The 14,088-nt window shown below is 38.4% G+C and overlaps 1 protein-coding gene across 2 annotated transcripts in view; it reads right to left on the bottom strand.

Annotated features, from left to right (window-relative positions):
* LOC150091139 (tetraspanin-6-like) overlaps positions 1–12,094 on the bottom strand; it is a 100,000-nt gene extending 87,906 nt beyond the window's left edge. Inside the window, exons 1-2 of one of the 2 annotated variants that reach the window (XM_090382187.1) lie at positions 11,999–12,094; positions 11,592–11,692 (exon numbers count right to left, since the gene is read on the bottom strand). In XM_090382187.1, the coding sequence (XP_090238313.1) occupies positions 11,592–11,669 (78 nt within the window). In that variant the 5' untranslated portion in view covers positions 11,670–11,692; positions 11,999–12,094. Of the gene's footprint in view, positions 1–11,591; positions 11,693–11,929 lie in introns of both variants that reach the window. The other variant, XM_090382188.1, reaches the window with a different exon arrangement.
* Positions 12,095–14,088: the final 1,994 nt, after the last annotated feature.

Below are 14,088 nucleotides of genomic sequence, written 5' to 3'. Positions count from 1 at the left end.
AAAAAAGTTCTTGTCCCCTGGCCACAAAAACACACCACCGTCCGGGAAAGGAGAGTCATTTGATCGATCACATCCCGTGGCCTCATCCTAACAAAAGATCCTGGGAGACAGATGGTGCTGCCTAGGGGCAGCGGCTGCAATTAAAACCGGCTTTCTTTTAGAAAATTTACCACACCCCTGGTTTAAACCATAAAAGTGAGAAATGTAATTGTAACCAATCTCATGTTTTGTAATGAAATTGAATTACCTTGTATTGATATTAGCATTGGTTGAGGCATACGATTGAACTAGCTGCCATATTGTAATCAATAAGAAATAGCGCAACATATATATCTCGAACTGATAGCATAAAGTATAATGTAAAACTAGATAGCGCAATACGAAGCACTGCATTAGGAATCCATTAGCTTAGTATAGTATTATCAATTAATCAAAAATATTTATTAATCTTATTAAATTCCATTGTTAATTAGACTGTATTTAAACAGAAATCATGACCCAGACAAGAGCTGCGAAGCAAAGATCAGACTAGCATGAGTGCTATGACTCAGGGGTGATTCTCCAATGCATCACAGTCTCAAAAAATGTGCGAAATGTTTGCTGACCTTCCCAAAACAGGACATAATCCAGCCAAGGAGGATGTCTTTGTGTGTGTGCTCATTCCTAGTGTAAGAAATTAGGTGCCAACTCAGCATTCTAATGGGCGTCTATAAGATCTTGAGGTGTAGAGTAAATGCCCTCGAAGAAATTAATGAGGGCCCATCAAGTTCTTAGCTGCCCAGCTCAATGGCAGAGCTGACTCCTGTGCATAGGGCAACACAGAGACAATCTCCAAGGCAGAATGCACTGGTCCCAAAGGAATTAGTTATTATTGGTGACTATTGTAAGGAAGACGGGGAATATACCATGCAAGGATTGGTGGAACAGGACCAGAGTATGTCTGTCAGGAGCAAAAGTTGATGACGTTGTACAGTAGATATCATCTTTTAAGGGCATAAAAAGCAATATTGTTGTACACTTTGGAACTGATGACATTAAGAGTAAGAGATCAGCAGATTTACTCAACAAGTACAGGTAAATGTTGAAAAAAAGTGGCAAGTTAGAACTGAATGTGCCCAGATACGATAGGACGGAGTATGCAATTCTGTCCAGACACTATAGGAAGGAGTATATGATGAGAGCCTTGTCAATCAATTCGGCCCTGGAGAGATAGTGCAAGGCTCACAGGGTAGAAATTTTTTCACCCTGGTCTGTGCTTGTTGACAAGAGAGACTGCTTCTACAGGGATGGGTTACACTTAAATAGAAAGGGTGTAAGAATATTTTTGCTGATGCTATCGAGGCAGTGTTAAGTGGGTTGAAAAACTGCTAGCTTGGGAGATACAGACTAAAAAGGTTAATAGTGGCAGCAAGCAGAGGCAAAAGTGATTCGTGCAATGCTTCTATTGCAATGAGCAGCAGCAAGGAAAGAAAGGCAATGGAGATTTCCAGGACTGTTGGAAGCAATAGTGGAACAAACAAATACATGGGCTGTGTTAGGGTAACTAAGAATAGAAAAAGGTGCATGTATACTTGCATTTACACCGGCACTAGCAGTATAGTTAATAAATTTGATGAGATTGAAGTGCTAGTCAAGACCTCAAAGGCAGATATTGTTGGGATATCACAGACGGAGTGTCACACACATTAGCAGTGGAAAATTGGAATTTGGGGAGTACAATGTGTACAGAGAGGATAGACAGGACAGAATGGGAGGAGGGGTTAAGCTGCTAGTTAACAAACACAAAATCTAAGGAAGTGCATCCAACTGAGGATGGTGGACAATGCAATGTTGAGTACGTTTGGTTTGACAAAAGCACTGGGAAAGGAAAAATGAGAGTAGGTGTGTGTTATAGGCCTAATGAATCTGATGAGTATAGTGAGCAATTGTGCAGAGAAATAGAGTGGACCAGTAAATCTTATAATGGGGGATTTTAACTTTCCAGATATCGACTGGAACTTCTGAGTTAGTCACTCACACACTAGCAAGACTTTTTTGGATTTATTGGATGACTTTTCTACAGCAGCATGTTTGAGAGGCAACCAGAGGAAGTAATACTCTTGATCTGATTATCAGCAGTGATTATTCATGCATTAAGAATTTGCAAGATAAAGGAATCACAGGGTGACAGTAATCACAATGTACTGATATGGGAATTACTTAACAGATTTAACTACCATCAAGGCTAAAGGGAAGGGCTTTTGCTTTCGTAAAAAGGTACAGGGGCCTCAGACAGTTTTTAAATTCTGTCAACTAATGTTATCAACGTTGAATTCTAAATGGGAAGCCTTCAGGGACTTAATTTTGGAGGCTACTAGGCTTTTCATTCCAACTAAGAAATACTGTTCAAGGTTCAGGCCTAAATAGAAGGCCTGAACCTTGAACAGTATCAACCTATCACAAAATTAATAAGGCTCATGGCAGAGGAGAAAAATGAATGAAATGGATATAAATTATCAGGTGACACAGAAGCCTTTGGCAGATATAAGCTTGTCTGTAATCAAGTGAGAAAAGAGATTAGGCAGGCGAAGGCAGATTAAGAGAAATCTTTGGCAAAAGATGCAAAAAAAAAAAAAAAAAAAAAAAAACAGCAAAGAGTTCTTTACTTATGTAAACTCTAGAAGGAAAGGGATGAATCAGATTGGACCACTTAACATAGATGGGTTGACTATTGATGATCATGCTCAGGTAGCTAATAAACTGAATAAGTATTTTAGCATCTACATTCATACTAACTAAGTGATAAATAATAACTGAGAGCAAAGTGTTGTTGTTGGAAAAATTGTTGAAGTTAAACTTAGGGAAGGCACCTGGGGTGGATGAGATCTATCCAGTTATATTAAAGGAGGCAGCAAAGGAAGTAAGCCATAATTATGAGAGCTTCCTTGGACTCAGGTGAGGTCCCATGGACTGGAGGTGTGCAAATGTATCACCAATTCACAAAGGGGGTTCAAAAGGTGACAAGTAACTACAGACCTGTTAATTTAACTTGTGTTCTAGGGGAAATAATGGAATCATTGGTTAAAGAAGCATTGCAGGATCATCTAGACAAGGTTGCAGTAATAGTTAAGACACAGCATGGGTTTATTAAAGGGATGTCTTGTCTGACCAATTTGATTGGATACTATGATGTGGTCACAAAGGAACTGAATGTCAAAAGTAATTTTGATATCATATATTTAGATTTTAGGAAAGCTTTTGATACTGTTACATCGAAGACTGCTGTACAGATTGGAGCAATATAGCATTAAGGGTAATTTGCCACATTGGATAAAGGGATGGTTGAGTGGGAGACGACAGAGAGTGGTAATCAATGGACACTGCTCTTCATGGACAAATGTTAGTGGAGCCCTCCAGGGTTCGGTGCTGGGCACGTTGTTTCGTGTATTCATGAATGATATTGATGAAGGTATATCAGGATTAATGTCCAAGTCTGCAAATGATACAAAGGTTAGCAGGGTTGTTAATGACAGTAAAGACAGTATGCTATTTCAACTGGATCTAGACAAGTTGAGAAAATGGGCTGAGAAGTGGCAACTGAAGTTTAACATTGACAAATGCAAAGTACTGCACATGGGTAGCAATAATCCAAGAGAAACGTACCAACTGTGTGGTACTACACTCAGGGAAGTGAAAAAGATCTGGGGGTAATTGTGTAGTCAAATTTGAAGTATGCTGAGCAGTGCAGACAGGCAAGGTTATAGAGTCTTGTCAAAGATATATAGGAATTTTGCTAGCAGGGAGTTGATTATCCCAATGTACAAGGCAATGGTCATGCTAAACCTAGAGTACTGTGTACAGGTGTGGAGGCCTCATTTTAGGAAGGATGTAGAGTTGCTAGAACGAGTAAAAAGAAGGGCAACAAGATTGGTGAGGAGAACAAATGGGTGCTCTTAACAATAAAGGCTCAAGTTCTGCAAATTGCAGCGCTTGGAGAGTAGACACTTGCGAGGTGATCTGATTGAGGTACACAAGGCCTTGAATGGGTTGAGCAAGCTGAATGCTGATGGGATTCTTCCTCTTGCTCAAATTAAGAACCTGAGGGGGCATAGGTTCAAATTGAGGAAAGACAGTTGTAGAATAGATGTGCAGAAATTTGCCTTTAGCCAACAGGTTGTTGATTGGTGGAACAGACTTCATCTTTTGTTGTGGAAGCTGATAGCCTAAATAATTTTAAGGCTGAGCCAGACAGGCATTTGGAATGAATGACGGGGTGAAATGGGAAGGTTTTTTTTTTTTTTTTTTTGGCCGATGCCGCATAAGCTTCCTTTTTTGCATTATATGCCTCTACTAATGCTAATGCCAAAAAAATGCAAGAAAGCAAGCTTATACAGCATCAGCCAAAAAAAAAAAAAACACCTTCCCATTTCTCCCATCCAGTCACTTCAAATGTTTGTCTAATTCAGCCTTGAATTTATTTAAGCTATCAATTTCCACGACAGATGGAAGTCTGTTCCAGAAATCAACTATTTGCTGGCTGAAGGCAAACTTCCACATATCTATTCTACAACTGCCTATTCTCAATTTGAGGAATTGAGAAATATTATCTTATTATGAAAACTACATGTGCCAGTGGCTCTCTTACTCACCAGATGGGAGCCCCTGGGGCTATTCCTAATATTAAAAAAAAAAAAACAGGCCGCCCTTAAGAAATCCACCTCACCATCTACTAGTCCAAATAAACACAAAAACTGAACTGCAAGTTTTCTAAAAAAAAAAAAAGATCCCATCCACCCTGAAATAAATTCCACTAAGTGTGCACCTCCCAAATTCAAACAAAACTGATCACAAACTGAAGAAACTTCAATGATGAAACCTGGACGGAACCACTTCCCTGCAAACAATGCACTTCATGGCAAGAATGCAAACTACCCCTTTCCAACCTATCACTAAAGAACAACAGAATGATTGTCCACATGCTAAGAAGCATGCCACATGCTCATTCATGATGCCACTCAGCCAAATGAGGGAATGGAAAGGGGCAAAGGACGGAAGAAAATGTCTAAGCTCCAGATTCCCGAAAAATTCAGATGCAGTACATAAGGTTAATTATAAGTTGAACCAAATCACTGCAGAAAAGGGGTACCTCCATAGCCAGGAGCAGCAGTGCGTGGCACATGCTTCTTGATTAGACCGGGTTTTGAGCCCGTGACCACCAAATACAGAAAGGTCAGGGAATGACCACCACATATCCCCAGAGCAATATGGCCTTAGTTGCTAATGCTCCTAAAAACAAAAATAACAAACAAACAAACTGCAGATAGGATTGAGATCACAACTGCTGTATACAAACTATAAGAAGTTAAATACTACATATGTGCAAGGTAGTTTTATATAAGTACCACATATCTGAAAATGTTAGTTGTTCTCTTCTGATGTTATTTAAAAAAAAAAGAAAAAAAAAAAAAAAACACAAGCAGTAATAAGCCTTTATAAATCAATCATACATTTTTTTTTCTGCAGTAATAACTAGAAACAAGTTGCATTTTTTTGTCTTACTCTATTAAAGTTTGTTTCTCACTATTAGTTATACAAAATTCTTTCCACAAAATTAGTTTCTGCTACACCTACATATTTGTTCTGTGCTGCACCTGTCTCCCTCCTGAATAAGAATCACATGTGGTATGGACTTGGCACACAAAGGATCCTTAACTGGATATCATCATTCTTCTCTTTCTTGGTGATTCCCTTCTACTTCTGACTTTTTTTTTTTTTTTTTTAATTTCTTTCTCTCAGGGTAATTCTAATTTTTTTTTTTTTTTTTTTAGCTGGTAGTAATAGTGGCATGTGATGCAAGAAAGCAAGTGTATGAGCTTATGCAGCATCAGCCAAAAAAAAAAAAAAAAAAAAACACCATTCCCTCCGAATGCCTGTCCAGTTCCTCCTTAAATTTATTCAACCTATCAACTTCCACAACGACAGATGAAAGTTTCTTCCAGCTGTTAACCACCCGCTGGCTAAAGGCAAATTTCCGCACATCTATTCTACATCTGTCCTTTCTTAATTTGAATTTATGCCCCCTTAGGTTCGTAAGGGGCTTAGAGGGGAACAGGTATCCTGTGTGTTATCAGACACTCAGCCTAAAACACTGATGGATCCAATATCTCTCTATTACAGAAGATTTAGGAGAAGTCCGGTTGGCCTGCCTCCCTAAAATCCACTCATGCACACCTTCTCGATGGTAAGCCCTGTTACGTCACTTAGGTGGCAACGAACATGTAGAGTGGTTCTCTTCAAGACGCCTGGTCAGCGTGAAGAGGAAAAGACCAAACGCTCCAGCAATGAGAGCACAACAATACAAATGGCCCTCAGTCCCCAGCAGCTTTCACTCTCCCTCTTACGGCAGCGAGAGGATCAGAGTGGAAGCAGAGGGTGCTAAGAATCTCTGGGTACGAACAGGCTGCCATGCACGGAAATTGAACTTGGCCTGTTAAAACGTACGATCACTCATCGGTGAAGACAGGATATTAGAGCTGGAAAACGAATTAGAAAATGTGAATTGGAATATCATTGGTTTGGCTGAAACAAGAAGAAGAAATGAATCACTTATAAGTTTATCAAGTGGAAATCTGCTGTACACCAATGGAAACAGTGAAAGGAGTGAAGGTGGAGTTGGGTTTCTGGTCCATAAAGATTTTAAAAACAACATTTTGGAATTCAAAAGTACATCACCAAGGGTGTCAAGACTAATACTCAAGATTTCTAAGAAGTACAAGCTAAAGATTATAATGATTTATTCACCAACATCGAGCCATAATGATGAAGAGGTTGAAGAAATGTACACTGAAATTGAGTCTTCTAGATGAGCAGAAAACCCACTACACTATTATTATGGGGGACTTCAATGCTAAGGTTGGAAAAAGGCAAAACAGCGCAGAAAGAGGAACTATAGGAAATTTTGGAATTGGTGAAAGAAATAAAAGAGGTGAAAGACTTGTGGAATTTGCAGAATCTCAAGGAATGTCAGTAATGAACACTTTTTTCAAGAAAAGGGTGAACAGAAAGTGGACATGGAAGAGTCCAAATGGATTAACAACTAATGAAATCGACTTCATCCTCACTAACAGAAGATATATTGTGAATGATGTTACCGTCCTGAATAAGGTAAATGTTGGAAGTGATCACAGAATGCTAAGATGTACACTTGATATAGATGTAGGAAAGGAAAAAACTGACTCGAGAAAATAATACAAAGGTCTTTGAAATAACAGAGGAGGAGAAAAAGCAGTATGTACTGGAACTTAAGAACAAGTTTGAGCTTTTGCAGACTGCTTAGGACCAAGGTATCGACGAGGAATATTACAACTTTCTGAAAGTGATAAAGCCCAAGAAACCTATAGGGAAACAGAAATCCAATGAAGAAAAAATTAGTCAAGAAACACTTGTCATGATGAACCGAAGACGACAAATGAAGAGCAAGAAAAACACTGACAGGGAGAAAATTGAGTATACTGAGTTATGCAAAGCCATTAGAAAGAGACTCAGAGAGGACATAAGAAGATTTAACACAAGAAAAGTAGAACAAGCATTAAGGGAAAACAAAGGATTTAAATCAGCAGCCATGAGCAGTAATACAAGAAGACAAATGATACTGAAACTGAAGAATAGCGATGGCGTACTTATAAACAGCAGAGAAGGCATAATTCAAATAGCAGAAGACTACTATAGAGAATTATACAAGGAGCGAGGGAATGATACCAGCAGTAGGGAAGATGGATTGCAAAGTAGCAACACATACGACATACCCGATATTCTTCCCAATGAGGTAGAACATGCATTGAAGAAAATGAAGAATCGGAAAGCCCTGGGGGAAGATGAAGTTACTGTAGAGTTGTTAAAATTGGGAGGAAGAGACATAACACAAAAACTGGCAAGGCTCTTCACAAAGTGCATTAGAAAAGGTGTGATGCCTAAGCAGTGGAATAATGCAATCATAGTTTTGCTGCATAAGAAAGGAGATAAATCAGAAATTGGAAATTATAGACCAATTAGCTTGTTATCCTATATCTACAAGTTGTTCACAAGGGTCATTACTAACAGATTAGAAAGAATACTTGATGAGAATCAACCGAAAGAGCAAGCTGGCTTTAGGACAGGATTCTCAACTATGGATCACCTTCACGTAATATCACAGCTAATGGAGAAAGCAAATGAATATAAAACACCATTATGCTTGGCATTTGTGCATTATGAAAAGGCATTTGACTCCATACAGCATAAGGCAATGTTTCGGGCACTGTAAAGACAAGGCATAGATACTCCATATATTATGATTTTGAAGAAAATATATGTGAGTGCTACCTCCTTTATTAGACTAGACAAAGACAGTAGCAAATTTAAAATCGAGAAAGGAGTTCGACAAGGAGACAATATCTCCGAAGCTGTTTACTGCTGCCCTTGAGGAAGCTTTCAGAAGATTAGACTGGTCGCAGAAAGGAGTCAATGTGAACGGAGAGTACCTAAACCATTTACGATTTGCAGATGACATTGTGGTCATAAGCCACGATCCCATAGAATTAGAGGAAAATCTTAATCAGTTATGCACAGTTAGTAAGGATTTTGGACTAAAGATGAATATGGCTAAAACAAAAGTAATGATGAACAAGTATGCCATGGAAAGGGAAATAATGATTGAAGGAGCAGTAATTGAAAAGGTGGAGTCATATACTTATCTGGGACAAGTTATTAGCTGTAATAATGATAAATGGCTGGAAGTCAAGAGAAGAATAAATTTTGGATGGATAGCATTCAGGAAATATAGTCACATACTGAAGAGCAATATCCCAGTTTGTCTGAAACGTAAAATAATGAATCAATGTATACTCCCACCATGACTTATGGAAGTGAAACTTGGGCACTCACCAAAAGAATGGAAGAGAAGCTAAGAACTACACAGCGAAGAATGGAATGAATTATATTGGGAATCAGACTGTTAGATAAGAAGAGAAACACATGGATTAGACAGCAAACTCAAGTAAAGGACATTCTTATCAAAACTAAAGAACTAAAATGGTCTTGGGCAGGACACATAGCTCGAAGACATGATGACAGATGGACTAAGAAAATAACAGAATGGTACCCAAGAGGAGCTAGAAGAAAACCTGGAAGACAAAGGCGGAGATGGATAGATGAAATTCATGAGTTTTTGAGTAGTAAATGGATGGCCAGTGCTCAAAACAGAAGGAACTGGAAAGTTGCTGGAGAGGCCTTCATCCTGCAGTGGATTGAAAATGGCTAATGATGATGATAGGTTCGTAATCTGAACGAGTGGAAGGATCCCATCAGGATTCAGCGTGCTGAACCCATTCAAAGTCTTATACACCTCAATCAGATCACCACGCAGGTGCCTATCTCCAGCCACTGAAATTTGCAGAACTTAAGCTTCTCTTGTTAAGAGGATCGCTTCATTCCCCTCACCAATCTTGTTGCCCTTCTCTGTACACACGCAAGTAAATCTACATCCTTCCTAAAATGAGGCCTCCAGACCTGTACGCAGTACTCAAGGCGTGGCATGACCATTGCCTTATACAGAGGTACAATCACCTTCTTCTCCCTGCTAGCAAAATTCCTATATATCATTCACAAAACCTCATGACCTGCCCTGGCAGCCTGGTCTGCATTGCTAAGAAAACATCATATCTGACTGCACAATTACTCCCATGTCTTTTTCATTTTCTACCACATTACCACAAGTGTAGTACCACACAGTTGGTACGTTTTTCTGGGGTTACTTCTACCCATACGCAGCACTTTGCATTTGTCAAGGTTAAACTTCAGTTGTCACTTCTTAGCCCATCTGCCCAAATTATCTAGATGCTGTTGCAGTAGCACACTGCCATTAACAACCCTGCCAACCTTTGTATCATCTGCAAACTTCAACATTAAGCCTGATATACCTTCATCAATATCATTGATAAATATACAAAACAACAATGGACCTAACACCGAACCCTGTGGGACTCCACTAATAACATTAGTCCACGAAGAGCAGCACCCATTGATTACCACCCTCTGTCTTCTCCCACTTAACATCCTTTTATCTATTGTAGCAACTTACCCTTAATACCATTCTGCTCCAATTTGTACAATTGTCTTCCATGCGCAACAGTGTCGAAAGCTTTCCTGAAATCCAAATATATGATATCAAAATTATTTTTTGCATCCAGTTCCTTTGTAACCACATCATAATATCCTATCAAATGTGTAAGACAAGACTTTCCCTTAACAAACCCATGCTGTGTCTGAATTATTGCTGCAGTCTTGTCTAGATGATCCTGCAATGCATCTTTAACCAGTGACTCCATTATTTTACCCGGAACAGAAGTTAAACTAACTGGTCTGTAGTGACTCATGTCACCCTTCGATCCACCTTTGTGAATACATTTGCACATCTCCAGTCCATGGAAACCTCTCCTGAGTCCAAGGATGCTCTCATAATTATGGCTAAGGGTTTGCTTAGTTGCTTTGCCACCTCCTTTAATATAACTGGATAGATCCCATCCACCCCAGGTGCTTTTCTTATGTTTAACTTCAACCATTTCTCCTCCACTTTGCTCTCAGTTATTATAAAATCATTAAGTATCCTGCTACAATTTGATAACCGTCTGCCATTTTCAAACCTTAATAATTCCTCATGTGTGAATGTAGATGAAAAGTACTCATTCAGTTTGTTTGCTATCTGAGCAGGATCATCAACAGTTGAACCATCGATGTCAAGTGGACCAATTAGATTCATCCCCTTCCTTTTAGAGTTTATATAAGTAAAGAAATCCTTGCTGTTTTTCTTAGCATCTTTTGCCAAGGATTTCTCGTAATCTGCCTTCACCTGCCTCACCTCTTTTGTGACCTTATTACAGACTAGCTTATATCTGCCATAGGCTTCTGAGTTGCTTGATAATTTATATGCATCCCATACATTTTTCTTCTCTGTTACTTGTCTCATTAGTTCATTAGATAACCATTTAGGCCTAAACCTTGAACAATATTTCTTAATAGGTATGAAACTTTTAGTAGTTTCCACGATTAATTCCTTGAATGCTTCCCACTTAGAATTTACTGTTGATAACATCGTCAGTTGAGTCCACTGTACAGAATTTAAAAACTTTCGGAGACAGTTTTTAAATTCTGGACAGTTTAAAAAATGTGGTGCTGCATAAGCCTCAGGCTTCCTTACGTCATACAAATAATAATAATAACAACAACAACAACTGGAAAATCTTAAACGTTATCGATTCGCCCCTAGGGAAAGGAAGGATTTTCTAAAGAGAGACGCTAAAGCAGTTAAGGGAGTGGGAAAAGCGGTGTTCAGGGGAATCATTAAACTTCGATCAGCACGTAGCAGTAAACAGTAAAAAAAAATAACACATTATTTTCATCATAAGGGGTGGGATACAGCACCTAACTGGGTCCTTTCCTGCTCATTTCAACCCTTTGATGGGCCCTTTCATTATGCAAACAACTTCTTTTAAAAAGCAACCACTATTTCGGTAGTGAATTATTCTAAGAAGCCAACAAAGTTATCTAAAATATATCAAAATAGTTATAATTCTCACCCAAAAAATTATGTTAAATATCATCAAAAGAATCTTCATGAGGGTAACCGATGCAGCCGTTTGAAAACGTGGGCCCATTTTTAATTAATAATCGATGTGGTCTGCAAAAACAGAAAAACTATTACAAACAAGAAAGTAATATCCCTCCGTTTAGGAGGCTGTACTTGACATTTTAGTTATTTTAGGCAGAACAAAGTTAATTATTAACATACATTGTATAAATTCCAGCAAAAACAGAAAAACTATTACAAACAAGAAAGTAATATTCCTCCGTTTAGGAGGCTGTACTTGACATTTTACAGTTATTTTAGGCAGAACAAAGTTAATTATTAACATACATTGTATAAATTCCAGCAACAACACAAAATATTACTGTAAATCGCTTCTAGATTCCCGACAGAAATTACCTCAAATATACGATAACTTCCCTGACATATGGCTAAAATCAGACAAGCCACCTAATAAGCAAACAAATCTGCAAAGCTATGCAACCCTCAACCCCAGATGGATGAGTGCGTTTAATACTAATAAAAAAAAGCTTTTTTTTTTCTTATGGAAAGTATTAAAAAAAAACAAACAGGAATTCAGATCGCCGTCTGAATAATTATCAGAAATACACCAATCGTATTCGTTTTTATAAACAAATATTTCAGTGACAACTAATGATATAACCACAGGGGGCTTACATCTGGTGAGTATGGGCTTGGCACACCGAGGGTCCTGAGCTGGATATTATTATTCTTCTTTTTCTTGGTGATTCCCTTTTTCTCTCTCTCAGTCTCTCGGGGTAATTCAGAAAAAAAAAAAATTTTTGGCTGGTGCAGCATAAGCCTCAGGCTTCCTTGCACCATATGGCTAATAATAATAATAATAATAAATAATAATAATAATAGAGGTCACGATGAACATTTTACAGATAGGGGATGAGAAGAAAATTGTGGTTTTTCTCTTCACAGCTCTAATTTAGTCACTATGACAAAAACCAGCTGTTCCTAAAAATATCAGCTCTCTATGATAAATGAAGAATCTTCCAAATTCCCCCCCCCCCGGCACACACACACACACGCACAAAAATGGCGCCTCCGTAGCCAGGTGGGTAGGAGCAGCAGTGCGTAGCACATGCTTCTTGATTAGACCGGGGTTCGAGCCAGTGACCACCAAATACGGGGAGGATGCGAAAAGGTCAGAGAATGGCCACCGCATATCCCCAGAGCAATATGGCCTTAGTTGCTAATGCTCCTAAAAACCAAACAACAAACAAACGAACACACACACACACAACTAAATTCCTTTTTTCCAACAATAAAATTCCTATTATTATTGTATTCGTTAATCCGTTAATTGAAATATTTATATAGCATTACAGGAACTCACCATACTTAAGCAAGGGTTGCGTTCTGCAGAACGCTATGTAAGTCGAATTTTCCCCCATGCTTGTGCAGCACTCGCAACTGTGCTCGCTGAATTGATAACCTCTCGAGCATCAGATGGAATGTTCCAACACACTCTCCTCTACGGTGATTGCCATAATCATTTACTGTTTGCATTGAGCGCATGTATTAGCAGTTTTAATGGTTGTCGACAAATGGCGACACTGATAAGGATATTATTTTTAAATTTCATGTCTCTAGCACTCTTTTACTTTAAGTTATTTACATTTTCATAGTTATCGTTAAAATGATCGCTCATTTAAATGATAGCGGCGTACACTGTATGCTGGTGTCAGTTGTGTGCTCCTGCGATTTTGCCTTTCTGAACTGTTAAATCTACAAATATCATCTTTTTCTTGTTACCAAGCAACCACAAAGAGATGTTCTACCTGCAGTTGATCATTCTTGGATGGAAACAACTGCTTTAAAACTACTTTTTGTATTTTTAAAGTAATAAACGTCATGGCCGACATAAGTCTCTTTGTTCAGTGCCTTTGACCGCTAATAAATAACCCCAGGGGCTGACATCTGGTGAGTATGGGCTCGACACACCAAGGGTCCTGAGAAGATTATCATCATTTTTCTCTCTCTCTCTCTCTCTCTCTCTCTCTCTCTCTCTCTCTCTCTCTCTCTGTCCCTCTCTCACAGAGTAATTCAGTAAATGTTTTTTTGGCTGGTGCAGCATAAGCCTCAGGCTTCCTTGCACCATATAGCTAATAATAATAATAATATTATTAAAATTAATAATACAATATAATACAATACAATACAATTTATTTTCATCAAGAGAATTTGTTTACAATAAATAATAATAATTAGAAAATTCGTGGCCTTCTAAAAGTACTAGACAGTGGCTGTTTTGTCATTTGAAAATACCCTCGGCTATACGCGAGAACGTTGCTCCCCGATCTTTATTGTCCTGTGGTTCTATAAATATCTTCAATTATCTTCAAATATCTCCACTACCAGAACCTACATTTAGGAGCTATTTTCGAATTTATGAGTTATATACCTCTTTGCTTGCTGATATATTGTTATTGCCTTCTGCTTCTTTCAAAAATTGACAA

Source organism: Mastigoproctus giganteus, chromosome 1, assembly GCF_048544385.1.
Source record: "Mastigoproctus giganteus isolate SK-2022 chromosome 1, ASM4854438v1, whole genome shotgun sequence".
Lineage (NCBI taxonomy): Eukaryota > Metazoa > Arthropoda > Arachnida > Uropygi > Thelyphonidae > Mastigoproctus > Mastigoproctus giganteus.
Note: the sequence above shows the minus strand (reverse complement) of the source record. Positions and strands in the feature narration are given on the sequence as shown.